This window comes from Cervus elaphus, chromosome 6 (assembly GCF_910594005.1).
Source record: "Cervus elaphus chromosome 6, mCerEla1.1, whole genome shotgun sequence".
Taxonomy (NCBI): Eukaryota; Metazoa; Chordata; class Mammalia; order Artiodactyla; family Cervidae; genus Cervus; species Cervus elaphus.
Genome location: NC_057820.1, coordinates 15,243,399 through 15,260,680, shown reverse-complemented (window position 1 = coordinate 15,260,680; position 17,282 = coordinate 15,243,399). Strand labels below are relative to the sequence as shown.

At 38.6% G+C, this 17,282-nt stretch overlaps 1 protein-coding gene across 10 annotated transcripts in view; it reads left to right on the top strand.

Moving 5' to 3' along the window:
* Positions 1 to 17,282, top strand: part of PTPN13 (protein tyrosine phosphatase non-receptor type 13) — a 210,786-nt gene that overhangs the window by 66,967 nt on the left and 126,537 nt on the right. For 6 of the 10 annotated variants that reach the window (XM_043906254.1, XM_043906256.1, XM_043906255.1 and 3 more), the window contains exon 3: positions 4,906 to 5,087. In XM_043906254.1, the coding sequence (XP_043762189.1) occupies positions 4,906 to 5,087 (182 nt within the window). The remainder of the gene's footprint in view (positions 1 to 4,905; positions 5,088 to 17,282) is intronic. The other 4 variants (XM_043906258.1, XM_043906251.1, XM_043906249.1 and 1 more) reach the window with 1 other exon arrangement.

Genomic DNA, 17,282 nt, shown 5'->3' with positions numbered 1-17,282 from the left:
CAGGCAAGAATAACTGGGACAGGTTGCCATTTCCTACTCCAAAGGATCTTCCAGAGCCGAGGATCCTACTTGGATCGCTTGTGTCCCCTGCATTGGCAGGGGACTTCTTTACCACTGAGCAACCAGGGAAGCTCATAATATGTGCTTAAATAGACCAAAGGACTTTTCAGGTCAAAATGGTTTCATTGTTATTCTGAGTTTTTAGATGATTTCCTGATACTTTCAGTTTTTTTGCCTAATCATGTTTGTTGCCCAGTTATGATCATTTCTTTAATTTTATACTGTAATTGGAAGGCCAAAAAATAAAATGAAGTAGACAATCTAAAGGAAATGAGAAGTTCCCTCAGTGCAGGAAAAATGTGTAGATATGTCTTAGTTTAAAGGCATATCAGAAAGAAGTGCTAAGATATTTCTTTGCATATCAGATTTCTGCTTATTTCTAAGTTTGCCTCTAACTGCATAATATTTTGAGTAAGCAACTTTTTCTGTGGAATGTTGGTGAAAGTCTTTAAATAGAATCATTTGAGTACTGAAATCGATTCACATCAGGTTTACTCTTTCATAACAAAAGCATTCTTGAGGACAGTCATCACACAACTAAAACATTATGGAACACCAAATTACAAGCTTCTGGAATTCTGTTTTTAAATCTTCTTTTGTTAGCATTCTTTGAGGGATTTTGAATACATTTGCTTTAAATTCTTCTCTTTTAGTTAGACAAGGAGGGTGAATTAGATTTTAGCCAGGACTCTAAATTTCCTCACACGAAGGTTTGCATAACCCTTTAAATTATTGAAAAATATATTTTGTGGTTTGTTTTCTAAAGAACATAGTGCTTAGATGTTGTGTGTGTATTTTGGGAATTTGACAACAGTGTAGTTTGTTGTCACAGCTGCTTTAACTTTATTACCAGACATTTAAAAATTGCACTTGAGAACAGTGATAATATTTGTGTCATTTCTTTGTATGCGTGTTTTTTAACAAGTAAAAATATGACCCAGCTTGGTAATTGTATTTCTCACTGCTCTCTACCATACCTCTGCTCCACGTTCTTGCTTTTGCTTTGGCTGCCTCTTTTTGGAATCTCCCCCTTAGCCAAGGTCAAATTGTACTCATTTTAAAGGCACATACAAAAAAAAAATTAATTCTCTCTTCATTGTTACTGAAGTAATTTCCTCTAAAGCCTCTTTTATATTCTTTTTTCCCTTTTAGATACCTTATACTTTCAATCTTATTTTTATTTTTTTAATACCTTTTATCTTTCCAGTAATACTATGGACTCTCTCAGCAATGGACATGAATTGGAGCAAACTCCAGAAGATAGTGGAGGACAGAGGAGTCTGGCGTGCTGCAGTCTATGGGATTGCAAAGTTGGACACAATTTAGTGACTAAACAACAGTAACTATGAGCAAATGACTTGAAATTTTGCGAATATTATGTTTCGATATAAAAAGTGAAAGTGAAGTTGTTCAGTCATGTCTGACTCTTTGCAATCCTGTGGACTGTAGCTTACCAGACTCCTCCATCCATGGGATTCTCCAAGCAGGAATGCTGGAGTGGGTTGCCATTTCCTTCTTCCCAACCCAGGGATTGAACCCGGGTCTCCTGCACTGCAGTTAGACGCTTTACCCTCTGAGCTGTTTAGATATATATACTACTTAAAATGATGGTATACTTTAGATGTTCGGTAAAAACTAACAAAAATCTATTGTTTAAAGCAAAAATTGAAAGACGCATTTCTTGTCAGTGTCGTTTCTTTGACCTTCATTGTGCTGATAAGTGAATAAAAAAACCTCTTAATTTCAAAGCTATAAGCAATTGTAGATAACTTCTACGTGCAGCAGTCTCTATGGGGTGCCACCCTGTAGAGAAGAGGGTAGGGTCGGTCTGTTGCCTGGGGCAGGGAGGAAGAGTGTGATGGAGGTTTAGTCTCTAAGTCATGTCAAACTCTTTCAGTCCTACGGACTGTAAGCCGCTAGTCTTTTCTCTACATACAATTTCCCAGGCAAGAATACTGGAGTGAGTTGCCATGCCCTCCTCCAGGCGATCCTCCTGACCCAGGGATTAAACCCATGTCTCTTGCATTGCAGGCAGGCTTCTACATTGTAGGTAGATTCTTTTACCACTGAGCCACCAGAGGTCTGAGTGGATACCGACACCAAGAATGGCGGGACAAGACAGAGCATTTAGACTTCTGGATGGCACTCCTCCTTGTGTATTAGCCGTGATCCCTAATAGTTTATAAATTCAAATGGCAATAAGTATACCAGGAATCATAATTCTGGCCCCAGATAAGGCTTACAGGAACTCCGCAAGAGAGTTGGAATTTCAACTTCTTCTCTTAGGTTCAGGATTGGATGCTGGGCCAGTTGATAGAAAGACTGTTAAATAAAAAATTAAAGTGGTGAAGTGGAGCTTGACAGTGATACACGAAAGAATTGTAAGAGAGAAAGTGTGACACCATACTTGTGTGAATACCCCAGAAAACAGCAAGCTGGAAGGAAAGACTGAGAAGGAGCAGTTGGTCTTAATGTTGGAGTAGCCCCGGGCGCAATCTTTGTTCTTGATTTCTTTTCAATCTCAACTCACTTTTTGTTCATCTCATCCAGTTACAGGTTTTTCAGTACCATCTCTTAGGGCAGTGACTCCCAAAATATATCTCCAGTTCAGATCTTTCTCCTAGACTTGAGATCCAACTGCCTACCTGACACCTCCATTTGAATATGTAACAGATATCTTCAACTTAATAGGTCCCAAAGTAAAGTTGAATTCCTCCCACTGTCTCCCAGCCCCTGCCCCAGAACTACCTGTGCTATTCCTAGAGTCTCCTCAATCTCAGTTGATGACACACCATCCTTCCTGTTACTGAGACCAAAGTGCTGGAGTCATTCTGATTCTCCTCTTTGTCTCACTCCACATCCAGTCTGTCAAGAAATTCTTGTTGTAAGTGTCTCTGAAATACACTCGCGTCCTAACAGGTTCTCACTACCACTGTGGTTCCAGGCCAGCATCATCTTACACCAGGTATCAGTACACTGCCTTCGGAATTGTTCTCGTGTTTGTTCCTTTAGGGCTTTCCTGGTGGCTTCCCTGGAATTGTTCTCGTGTTTGTTCCTTTAGGGCTTTCCTGGTGGCTTCCCTGGTAAAGAACCCACTTGCAATGTGGGAGACCCAGGTTCGATCCCTGGGTCGGGAAGATCCCCTGGAGAAGGGAATGGCCTTTAGTTGCTAATTTGAAAAGAATTGCTCATAGGCTATTTTATTATGTCTGTGACACACGTGAAATCTCAATATCATGAATAGCAACGTTTGGCAAAGAAAATATTGTTCTGCCTGGTTTGAGTTCTTCTCTGGCTGAATTTTGTGGTATTTGTGCATGAGATACCCAAGAAGAAGCTTTAAAAAGAAAATGTGTAAAGTGGCTGAAAAGCAATAGTATACCTGGGCTTAACAGCTATGATGATTCATTGAAACTGATTTTGCCATGAGAGTTATGAGTCTTGTTCTTAGCAACCTGATGTGTGGTTGAGTTGGAATATGAGGGCCACTGATCTGTAACTGGGCTTCAGGGCAATACAAGGTACACTGACTTAGTAAAGATGCATTCAAACATTTTTCCTTGACGCAATTATAAAAGACATGTTTCAAATTCATAAGAATGCAGGAGAATGTGTAGTTGCCTTTTTAACCTTCAAAGGAGAAATGAATTTTAATAGTTTACTTTTTTATCAACATAAGTCAAATTCTGACGATTAGAATCTTGACCACAGGTAGAGGTTTTAAAAATCAGAAAAGATCAATGATTCTCTTCTAATAGAAGTTTTTAGGAAAGTATATTTATTGTATATTTGATAAACTATTCCATAGACTTCTGTCAGTTTCTTATGATTTGAGTTAGATAGCAGTATAACCCATTCAGATCGAATAATAACATCACTGTCTGTCAGAGACCTTCTGTGACTTTCCTATAGAGATTTCTTGAGTCTGTAACTCAGTTTCATTTAGCAGTTACCTTAAAACCTGTACTAATTTCCTTTTGGAATGAGAGGTCAAAAATAAAGTTCCCTGTAATAAGTCTGTTTTATTGAGCCTAGTGTATATAGTTTTACTTTTAGAGGAGGCCTGCTAAAATCTAAGGATTTTTAAAAAAATACTCTTAAACTGAACTCTTAGGTGCCAATATAAACAAACATCTAAACAAAACAAAATTAACGACCCCACTGATCCCATTTGTTAGCATAAAAGCTACCTGAAATTCTCCTGAAGTGATGAACAAATGGAAACTAGACATATTGATGCAAAAAAGAGATTTTCATTTTAGCTGGAAACTTTACTATTTGTAAATCTGATGAATTATCAAGGGAATTATTTTCTGTCAGTTTCAGGGCTCTATACTGTAAATCAGAGGCTCAACCTGGTATCCAGAAATGGGCTCTAAGGAGATCTATGAACACCTTTTGTTTATAGGGTTTTATATTTATGGGCAGTTTCCTTGAAAGGGTTTCTTGATCATAGTTTTCACCAAATCCTCAAAGGAATCCATGATCCCTTCCCCTACCACCAACATGTAAGGACTATTGATTCTTATTCATATCTCTGTATCACTGTGATGGAGTATTTGAACCAAGTTCAATCTTAGACTAACAATGAATGTTCTCTAGTTTCTAAAATCTGCCCCTCTAGTCTAAGTTTGAAAGGCTAAGTCAGATCCAGATCCATGGTTGTTGATAATGCTAACAGTAGTAGATGCATGAAACCTTGTCTCTTTTTATAGCATGTTGATTTAGTGTATGTAACTGCACGTATCTATGACTATGCTGGGATATTCATTTAAGTGATCTATAATTGCTTAATTTTAAACATCTATCTTTTTTTTTTTCTTTTCATTCTGTGCGGTTACAAAGCAGTAAGCATAGCTGACCCCGCTGCTCTTGGCTTCATCATTTCTCCATGGTCTCTGCTGCTCCTGCCGTCTGGCAGTGTGTCATTTACAGATGAAAATATTTCCAATCAGGATCTTCGTGCATTCACTGCACCAGAGGTTCTTCAGAGTCAATCACTCACTTCTCTCTCCGATGTTGAAAAGGTAACATTAAGTGTTTTTTTTTTTCTTTTTGGCTGATTTTGGTTTGGTGGGTGTAGGAAAAATAGACACTGGAGTACCCTACATCAACCCTCTGAAAAACTCATTGAATTTTAAATAATCATGAAATTTACTTATATATGGAATCTAAAAAATACAACAAACTAGTGAATAAAACAAAAAAGAAATAGACTCACACATACAGAGAATAAACTAGTGGTTACCAGTGGGGAGAGGGAAGTGGGGAGGGATAAGAAAAGGGGAGAGGAGTAAGAGTTACAAAGTATTAGGTATAGAACAAGCTATAAGGGTATACCGTACAACATGGGGAATATAGCCAAATATTTTATAGTAACTATAGATGGAGCATAACCTTGAAAAACTGAATCACTGTATTGCACACCTGTAACTTACATAATATGGTGTAGTATTATAAGTGAAAGTGAAAGTCGCTCAGTTGTATCTGACTCTTTGTGACCCTATGGTCTATACAATCCATGGAATTCTCTAGACCAGGATACTGGAATGGGTAGCCTTCTTCTCCAGGGGATCTTCCCAATCAAGCTATCGAACCCAGGTCTCCCGCATTGCAGGCAGGTTCTTTACCAGCTGAGCCACCAGGGAAGTCCAAGAATACTGGAGTGGGCAACCTCTCCCTTCTCCAGGGGATCTTCCTAACCCAGGAATTGAACCGGGGTCTCCTGCACTGCAGGCAAATTCTTTACCAGGGAAGCCCTGGAAAAGGGCTTTGAGCTACCAGGGAAGCCCCCTGATATTATATAATGCTTCAACTGAAAAATAAAATGGCCGTGTATTTCAATAAGTTCATATTTAAGAATTCAAAGTAATTTTATAAAAATGTATAGACCTAAGAAAATACATGAAAAAAATGTGAGCCTTTATTAATTCAAGGTTTAAAATACTTATTAAATGCCTGCTATGTATAAAACACTGGGCTTGTGAGGAAGATACAAAAATAACTAGAAGATGGATCCTGATCATTGTATGTAGAACAATAAGGTAAATAAGAATAAATGCTGCATAGAGGGATAGAGTTTAGAAGAGGAGCAATTTTCTATCTAGAATGGTACAGCAGAGAAGGTAGCATTTCTGTTGGCATATGAAGAGTGACTACAATTTAGAAGTCCATCCTAAAGGAAATCAGTCCTGAATATTCATTGGAGGAACTGATGCTGAAACTCCAATACTTTGGCCACCTGATGAGAAGAACTGACTCATTTGAAAAGACCCTGATGCTGGGAAAAATTGAAGGCGGGAGGAGAAAGGGATGACAGAGGGTGAAATGGCTGGATGGCATCACTGACTGAATGGATCTGAATTTGAGTAAACTATGGGAGTTGGTGATGGACAGGGAGGCCTGGCATGCTGCAGTCCATGGGGTTGCAAAGAGTCAGACATGACTGAGCAACTGAACTGAACTGAGAATTTAGAAAATTGAAAATAGGTAGGAATGGGGATTCCACTCAGGGTTGCCGTGCTGAGAATAGGAGATGTGCCCTCTGATGGGGAGTGTTTGGTCAGACTGGTTAGGCTTGAGCATCCGCTCCGTGGAAGGCTGTGTTTAAAGGGAGACAACAGGTCAGAATGAAAAAGACAGTGAATACTAGAACCTAAAACTTTCTTCTGGGACATATTTTCAGGAGAGTGATGTGATGTGATTTGTTACCTCCAAGTTTGATGAAAGTGGATAAATGAGATGAAAAACTATGTAGGAATCTAACTGGGGCATTTTAATAATCTGAGGGAAAGAACTAAAAATTGTATAAGGCCTTGGGGATATACAGGCGGGGATGATCGGGTTATAGTGGAAGCAAAGCTAAAAGAGTTTCACAGTTGATTTGATGAAACAATGAAGAAGGAAATGTTTATGATAGGAATATCCAGTCTGAGGACAGCAGTGCCATTGATATTTGAAGATCTAATCTCATTGTCAAGGCTCTGAGAAGAAATTTTGGAATAAATATGTGTATTATGTGTAGCGAGCTGTGATAATTTTTATTTATTTTCGGCCATACCGTGTGGCTTGTGAGATCTTCGTTCCCTGACTAGGGATTGAACCAAGGCCCTTGGCAGTGAAGGCACAGCGTCCAAACCACTGGAGCACCAGGGAATTCCCAAGCTGTGATAACATAGATAGGGAACTTTGGAGAATTCAGAATTGGCTATGGATATCATTTCTCATACATCAGTGCATATAAGTGCAAAAACTAACCTAATGGTTTCCTAGTAGTAAAACTGTTAAATCAGAGGATGTGCATTTAAATTTTTCACATGTAGTTGACCCTTGAACAACTGTGATTTGAACTGCGTGGACCCACTCTGTGAATATTCTTCTCAATAGTAAATACTCCAGTACTACATGATCCTCAGTTGGTTGAATCTGCAGATGCAGAACCACTGATCCAGAAAACCAAGCCTGCCTTTTACACAGATTTTCTAATGTGAGGAAGACCTCTTGATTTGAGCCACTGATTATATATCTGAAATAAGACTGATGAGAATTAGTAGAGGATCCAGTTTTATCTACCTTTTATATTCCGTGAGCTGCTTAAGAATTTGGGAAGGTACATGCAAAGCAACCAGTGAATAGAAACTATAGGTATGAGGTGGAGGTAATGCTTAAGGCATTAACCCTAAGAAATTTCCCATTACGTGCAAAGAGGGCTTTATTTATTGCAAAGGACTTTATTTAACACAGTATGTAGTGTTGGTAGTTTTATATCATGAAGGTATTTATACTGGTAGTGTTTTATTAAACTAGATAGCATATATATAGCTATGTATATTTAAATAATGTGCATTCATTCTGTATATTCTGTGATTCCTTTAATAATAAGATTTTTAAAGATAGAAGTTAATTGGAATATTGGAGATAGGCATGATGTGTGTGTAAATTATTTAACCCTTGAGATTTCTGAATCTTTACTGAGCTTCAGGATATCTACAAACCAATGAAATGATGTACTAAGTTTTATGTGTCTGAGCACTTTGGGGGCTGGGTGTCCTTCAGACTGGGTTATCAGTCTCTCAGGTGGGTCTGATGACCTAAGAATCACTGCAGTAGAGTCACAAGTGTCTTAGTTTTAAAAACTGCTGCTGAATTATAAGTAAGTTTTCTCTAGTTAAGAAAAAATGTTGCACAAGTGTTTATGAATTCTTTCTGCAAGGTATTTAAAATCCACAATTGAAAAACCGCTTAATAGGTGCACAAGTGCTTTTCTGACTTGCTGAGGGCTCTCCCAGTTGCCCTGTGATATCGGAATACCCAGACAGTAAACCTCCCATGTATTTAGGTACAACTGTTAGATCCTGAGTTTGGGAAAGTGATTGAAGCCTCCCTATTATTAGGCTAGGTGTTCAGAATCAAGTGTTGGGGATGCGATGGGCATTGTTACATTCCTACAAAGTTGCCAACTATATTCTGACATCTTGAGAAAGAGGATGGTAAAGGCATTTCATAGTTTCCTGAGTTAAGGATATGCCATTTTTAACTTGTTCTCAACAAATGCTTGCTATTGATAGTATATGAAATTGTTTTTTAAATATATGATACTTAACGTCTAGCTTATGAATAATAATGAATATTTAGTAAGATCTTGACCCATGAAAATGTTTCCTTCATTCAATGAAACTTGTTTTGTAAACTGTATATATTCAGTTGTATGAAAAAAAAGTTTACCTTACCACCAGCTATATAACATAGACACTTTGCATTTATTTGCCCTAAAATTTTACTTTTCCAGATAGCATGCCCCTTTATTTAAATAACTAGACAAGTTTATACAGGTCACACGAAGCTTTTTGATTGTCTGGCTTTTCCCTTCAGTGAGTAATTGTTTACTTCCTACTTGCTCGGCACATGGTTAATTTGGCAATTCTTTTGAAATTTTAAAATTTTTTTAGGACTAGAACCTGAATCAAATTCTCGTCTTGAAGAGAAAAATCTCTTCAAGATTATTGGACATGCACCAGGGATTTGTACTATGTTCCTGGTGAACTAAAGGGATCTTAGGTTAAGTGTTTATCGCCACAAACTTACAGTGTAAGTATCAGTAATTGTGGTTCCTACCAGACAGTAAAGAATCCGCCTAAAATGCAGGAGACACAGGAGACCTGGGTTGGATCCCAGGGTTGGGAAAATACCCTGGAGAAGGGAATGGCTACCCACTTCAGTATTTTTGCCTGGAGATTTCCGTGGACAGAGGGGTCTGGCAGGCTCCAGTCCATGGGGTCGCAAAGAGGCAGACACAACTGAACTACTAACACTTTCACCATATTTATATTTCTTTAGAGTCATCTTTAGAAGGATAATATGAGGAAACTTAGCAGAAACCTCAAATGAACTAGTTTTAAAGACCAAAAATAAATAAAGACCAAATGCCTTTAACCACACTATACTACATTTATTCTATATTAATTCTTATTAATCCATCCTCTCTCCCCTCTTCTCATTTGTTCCCATTTATCCTTAAATTTGACAAGTATAGCTATTATACACAGGTATTTGAAGAAACTCCAGGGCTATCTAGTAGCAGAGTCCAATATTAAATGACAGAATTAAATTAAAAATTTAAATGCTAAGGTTGTAGAGACATCATCTCACACCCGCTAGGCTGACCACTATCAAAAGAACAGAAAATAGCATGTGTTGGTGAGGATATAGAGAAGCTGGAGCTTCTGTTTACATTTCTGGAATGTAAAATGGTATAGTCATTATGAAAAACAGCATGGCAGCTCCTCAGAAAAGTTAAAAATAGAACTACTGTGTGATACAGCATCTCACTTTGGGGCATATATCCAAAAGAACTTGAAGCAAGGTGTAGATGGCAGGTATGGCATAGAACAGTGGTTCTCACACTTTATCCTGCATCAGAATCACCGGAAGGACTTGATAAAACACAGACTGCAGGGCTTACCTCCAGGATCTCTGATTCAGTAGGTCTGGGGCAGGGTCTGAGAACTCGCTTTTCTACCAAGTTCCCAGGAGATGCTGATGCTGCTGACTGGGGAATAACTCTTTGAGAACCACTGGTATAGAGCCGAAAGCTAAATATGATGATACCTGTTTACTGCTTAGAACAGTCCCCAGCATAGAGTAAGCACCCACTGAGCATTGTCAATCACTGTTAAGTGCTGTCCTAGGTCCTGGGATAAAATGATGGATAGGACAAAGTCGTTTCATTCACAGAGTTCATATTCCAGCCCATTATAACTGTAAAGACAAAAAACATATTTCTCTTTCCCCAGCTCTGTTGTGTGGTGTTTTTTGTTTGTTTGTTTGTTTTTTTAATGTCACATTTTCTTGTATCTTTATCTCTGACTCCTGCCTTTCCATAAATCCACTTAATTGCCTAAATTTCGTCATCTTCTTAAGTCCAGCCGTTCTATCCTCTCCTCTTCAGCCCTATTGCCAGGGCTGTGGTAGGGTCCCCATTTCCTTTCTCTTGAACTTTTATCATAATCTCCTAACTTATTTCTGCTTCTTGACTATTTACCCAGCTGCTATCAGATTAACCTCTCTGATCATGTCTTTTTTTTTCCTTCAGAAACCTTCTGCTTTTTTTACCTAGTTAAGTACAGATTCCTTTGCAAAACCTAGAAAACCTCTCCAGAGTTTGATTCCAACTATATTTCAACTCCTCTCTTTCATATGCACAAGTTGTAGTCAGTGATTATTAGACAGATTCTATGCTCTGTGGCTTCACTCTTTTGTATAAGAGTGCCCTTCCCCCTCTGCATACTCACATCCTATGTACCAACCATTCTTTCAATGACCATCTCTTGAGGACTTAGATATTCAACACTATATTAGGCCATACGTTTACAGAGATACTGAATAAGAAATAGTCTTTGTCCTCAAAGGGCAAGTAGTAATGTAAGTATCAGTAATGGAGAGACAGACAAAAAGCAATTAATAATAATAATAATAATGAAAATACAAGGATAGTAGGTCTGTACAAAATATTAAGAAAACACAGAAAGAGGACACATAACCTGTATTCAAGCCGCAACTCAAACTCCCCCTACTTTAAATTTCTTCCCTAATCAGAAATAATCTTGTCTTTTTTAAATTTCCCTAGTACAAATTTACCACTTCTTTGTTTAATTGATTCACACATATATATTCCTATGTCTTTCCTCTTAGATTTCTGATTCTAGGACTGGTAATACAGACTAAAGCTGTGGTTTTCAATCAAAGGCAGTTTTACCTCCCAGGGGACATTTGGCAATTTCTGGAGACATTTTTAGTTGTCATAGCTAGTGGGGGCTGGTGGGAGGAGGAGGAAGGTAGTATACTGGCATCTAGTGAGTAAAGGCCAAGGATGCTGCTGTTATCTACACAGGAAAAATATCCACAGTACTGCTCTCCACAGCAAAGATCCCAAATGTCAGTATTGCTGTGGATGGTCAGACCTGGTTTAGAGAGTAAGAGTATGGCTCAGGAGCTAGAATTTTAATGCTGCCTCTAGCACTTAACTAGCTGTGTGACCTTGGACAAATTACTTTTCCTCTCTGTAACACTGAGTGAACTAAAATGTAAGCTTGACACACAGTAAACATTTCAGTTCAGTTCAGTCGCTCAGTCTTGTCCGACTCTGCAATCCCATGGACTGCAGCACGCCAGGCCTCGCTGTCCATCACCAGCTCCCGGAGTCCAGCCAAACCCGTGTCCATTGAGTCAGTGATGCCATCCAACCATCTCATCCCCTATCATCCCCTTCTCCTTCTTCCCTCAATCTTTCCCAGCATCAGGGTCTTTTCAAATGAGTAAGCTCTTCGCATCAGGTGGCCAAAGTATTGGAGTTTCAGCTTCAACACCAGTCCTTCCAATGAACACCCAGGACTGGTCTCCTTTAGGATGGACTGGTTGGATCTCCTTGCAGTCCAAGGGACTCTCAAGAGTCTTCTCCAACACCACAGTTCAAAAGCATCAATTTGTTGACGCTCAGCTTTCTTCATAGTCCAACTCTCACATCTATATGTGACCACTGGAAAAACCATAGCCTTGACTAGACGGACCTTTGTTGGCAAAGTAATGCCTCTGCTTTTTATTTGTTTTTTTTTTGTTTTGTTTTTAGTTTTATTCTTTTCTTCAGAACTCGCGGCCCTTCCTGTGAAAACCACGCGTTCTAGGCTGACCCTCCCCTTCAAACCACAGGCGAGACCCTGACCAAACTCCATACAGAATAGAGCCTCCTTCACCTCTTCGTGGATCAGGGACCTAGGGGTTGGGCAATGCAGGACTTTTAAGCAGCGGTCTCTACACGTTAGAAGGCAGAGCTGCCAGAGAAGGACATGGACTCTAGAACGATGTTAACAGGAAGCGGACGTGGGCCCCAGGGTCCCGGCAGCTAAGCTAACGGACCTCTGAACTTCTCACGGCGATGCGAGGACACACTGGGGACGGGAAAATGGGGGCGGTACCTTGAACGTCCACAGAGACCCCCGAAACCCACGTGTGAAGGACAACAGGCCGTGGGACGACGACATCCGGGTTTTAAACTAACAAACAAACTCATCAGAACTCTCTATCGCTCATTTAAACGCAACTCCGGTCTGCAATGCCTCTGCTTTTTAATATGCTGTCTAGGTTGGTCATAACCTTACTCCCTTCCAAGGAGTAAGCGTCTTTTAATTTCATGGCTGCAGTCACCATCTACAGTGATTTTGGAGCCCAGAAAAATAAAGTCAGCCACTGTTTCCACTGTTTCTCCATCTATTTGCCATGAAGTGATAGAACTGGATTCCATGATCTTAGTTTTCTGAACGTTGAGCCTTAAGCCAACTTTTTCACTCTCCTCCTTCACTTTCATCAAGAGGCTCTTTAGTTCTTCACTTTCTGCCATAAGGGTGGTGTCATCTGCATATCTGAGGTTATTGATATTTCTCCCAGCAATCTTGATTCCAGTTTGTGCTTCCTCCAGCCCAGGTCTCTCATGATGTACTCTGCATATAAGTTAAATAAGCAGGGTAACAATATACAGCCTTGACGTACTCCTTTTCCTATTTGGAACCAGTCTGTTGTTCCATGTCCAGTTCTAACTGTTGCTTCCTGACCTGCATACAGGTTTCTCAAGAGGTCGTCTGGTATTCCCATCTCTTTCAGAATTTTCCACAGTTGATTGTGATCCACACAGTCAAAGGCTTTGGCATAGTCAATAAAGCAGAAATAGATGTTTTTCTGGAACTCTCTTGCTTTTTCGATGATCCCGCAGATGTTGGCAATTTGATTTCTGGCTCCTCTGCCTTTTGTAAAACCAGCTTGAACATCTGGAAGTTCATGGTTCACGTATTGCTGAAGCCTGACTTGGAGAATTTTGAGCATTACTTTACTAGCGTGTGAGATGAGTGCGATTGTGAGGTAGTTTGAACATTCTTTGGCATTGCCTTTCTTTGGGATTGGAATGTAAACTGACTTTTTCCAGTCCTGTGGCCACTGCTGAGTTTTCCACATTTGCTGACATATTGAGTGCAGCACTTTCACAGCAGCATCTTCCAAGATTTGAAATAGCTCAACTGGAATTCCATCACCTCCACTAGCTTTGTTCGTAGTGATGCTTCGTAAGGCCCACTTGACTTCACATTCCAGGATGTCTGGCTCTAGGTGAGCAATCACACCATCGTGATTATCTGGATCATGAAGATCTTTTTTGTATAGTTCTTCTGTGTATTCTTGCCACCTCTTCTTAATATCTTCTGCTTCTACTACGTCCCTACCATTTCTGTTCTTTATTGTGCCCATCTTTGCATGAAATGTTCCCTTGGTATCTCTGATTTTCTTGAAGAGATCTCTATAGTCTTTCCCATTCTATTGTTTTCCTGTATTCCTTTGCATTGATCACTGAGGAAGGCTTTCTTATCTCTCCTTGCTATTCTTTGGAACTCTGCATTCAGATGTGTATATCTTTCCTTTTCTCCTTTGTTTTTCGCTTCCCTTCTTTTCACAGCTATTTGTAAGGCCTCCTCAGACAACATTTTGCTTTTTTGCATTTCTTTTTCTTGGGGATGGTCTTGATTCCTGTCTTCTGTACAATGTCATGAACCTCCATCTGTAGTTCATCAGGCACTCTGTGTGTCAGATCTAGTCCCTTAAATCTATTTCTCACTTCCACTGTATAGTCATAAAGGATTTGATTTAGATCATACCTGAATGGTCTAGTGGTTTTCTCCACTTTCTTCAGTTTCAGTTTGAATTTGGCAATAAGGAGTTAATGATCTGAGCCACAGTCAGCTCCCGATCTTGTTTTTGCTGACTGTATAGAGCTTCTCCATCTTTGGCTGCAAAGAATATAATCAGTCTGATTTCAGTGTTGACCATCTGGTGATGTCCATGTGTAGAGTCTTCTCTTGTGTTGTTGGAAGAGGGTGTTTGCTATGGCCAATGCATTCTCTTGACAGAACTCTATTAGCCTTTGCCTGCTTCATTCTATACTCCAAGGCCAAATTTGCTTGTTACTCCAGGTGTTTCTTGACTTCCTACTTTTGCATTCCAGTCCCCTATAATGAAAAGGTTGTACCTGCCTGCTATTAATATTCTTATATATTAGTATATGGTAGTAGTATTACTGATACTGGGATGAGATACTTGTATCTTGCCACAATCCCTAGCTTAGTGACTTTCAGAAAAAATGTTGAATGACCAAATGGATAGTTAATTAGCTCTTCTATAAATGCTATCTTCTAGAACCAGTTCCTTTATCTTTTCATGGAACCCTGTGTGTGAAACATCATGATCAAAAGCACCCACTTCTATAAGAAAATCCTGGCTTGCTATTGTACTAAGGGAGGGGAATAGATGTTCTCTGCATTATCCACAAGAAACAGATAGATACCAAGACCTTGGATACAAATAGGGCCTAAGCAAAGATCAGAAAACCAAAAATTCCCTTGGAAGCTAAGTAAATATGCAGTAGAAATAAGAGACAGATCAAAACCTGTTTTGGTGGGTTTTTTTTTAGACATCTAGTTCCTGACTTCTTTTAGTCCCTGGGCTTGCTGATCTTTAATAGAATGTATATGTTAATTGGACTCTGTAGGCTATCATATTCTCCTTTTTTTTTCTGCTAAAGTAAAAACCAGAGACAAGTATGAAGGCCAAATACCTTTTAATAATCATTCCTTCTATGACCTTCTCCCTTCTATTCAATGACTGTAACTAAACTAGAACCCATTTATTGCTATTTATCAACCAGATGAACTAAGTGCTCTTAGCAATATGGCCGTGTTATTGTATTAATTTAATTACACCTTGGTGTCCCTGGTCTTTCTGCTTGTGTCGTTTCTGGTTATACAAGCAGTAGAAACTCAAGGCTTATGAATAATACATATGGAAATATTATCCACTTTTATGCTATAGACTATTGGGAATAAATGTAAAAGTGATTCATTTTTGTTTGTATTATGTAAGAACTTTCCCTCCACTATTAGTAATATTTCTCCAATATTAGATACCAAATATTATACATTATTTTAACAAGATCTGATGTACCTGGAGTTATTTATAACAATTTTAACTGATTAAAAAAATACTAGAAGTTTCAAGCTCATAATGCACTATCCTAATAAAATAGCAATTAACCTTTTTTGCATGTTTTCTCTCATATATATATATCATATTTAGATATTTATTAAGCAAGAGTCTCCAGAGAAACCAGATCAGCCGGGGCTGAGTGTGTGTGTGTGAAGAGAGACTTATTAGCTCATGTGATTATGGATCCTGACAAGTCCCAAGATCTGTAAGATGAGCTGGCAGGCTGGAAACCAGAAGAGCAGCGTTGTCGTTCTCGTCTGAGAACCAGGAGGACCAAGGGTGTAGTTCTACTCTGAAGGCCAGAAGGCTCGGGGCCCAGGAAGAGCTGATATTTTGGATCAAGTCCAAAGGCAATAAAAAGCTGATGTCCTAGTTTGAAAGCAGTCAGGCAGAAAGAATTCTTTCTTACCTGGGGGTGGGTAAACCATTTTGTTCTATACAGGCCTTCCAATGATTGAATAAGGACAACCCCTATTGAAGAGAGCAATCTGTCTTACCCACTTTACCAATTTAAATGTCCCTTTCATCCAAAACATTCTCCCAGAAATAACCAGTATAGGGTTTGACCAAATATCTAGGCATCCAGTCAAATTGACACATAAAATTAACCAATACTATACAGATGATCAGCAAATGTATTAAGTTTATAATCTATTTTTTAATGTCATTAATCTTATATAGTTTTATATAAGTTATTAGAATAAAGTAACTCAATTTGCATACTGACAAGTAAATATAATAAAGGATCATAAAGTACTACCAGCATCTCAAAGAACCACAAATCAAAATTAATATATTAAAAGACATATATTTGAGTATGCAATTAGTCATTTCTGCTAAAGGTATGAAAAATGTTTTTCACGTGTGAGGCTCTTTGAAAAGGTGTTCCCATATGAGGTTCCTTGAATTCTAAATAGAAATGTGATACAAATAGTCTGCAACATGTTGCCTTGAACTTCATGCACATTTAATTGAATTCACCAGGCATGTATTGAATATCTACTGTGTACAAGTTGTGTCAGTTGCTAAGAGGGATATTAAGATGTATAAAAAATGAGGCTCCCTCAAGGAAGACAAACAAGCAAACATCCTAACTTTGTTGCAGGTAGTATTAGTTAACTCCTTCATTAGAGATGCAAATAAAATGAAAACTGTATCATATAAGAGAGAATGCTTTATACCACTGGAAAAGACTTATATAGCATTTGTAATAGATAACACCATCTCTGGGCTATCAATAATGGGTAGAACTTTTATTGACAGATGAAAAAAGAAATTCTTGGTAGGGGGAACTGTTCAAAAAACACTGGGAAAGAGAAAGATTGGTTTGCCAGCAGAGAATTATTTTTTAGTTCTGAAGTGTTTAGGTGTGATAGAGAAAGGAGTGAGAAGAGAAGGAAGACTGAAAAATCTGTTTGGAAAATGGAGATGGAGGCAAGTCAGAGTGAGCCTTGTGTATCATAAAGAATTCGGAATTTTGAAAATTGGAAGCCAAGAAAATATTTAAAAAGAGGAACAAACTTTTTCTAATCTGTAATTTAAATGCTGTGAAATTCTAAGGATATCCAGTTTTATATGGATTTATCTCAACGTATATCTAAAGAGGTTTGAGACAGTTTGTATAATTAAAAAATACAGATGAGAAA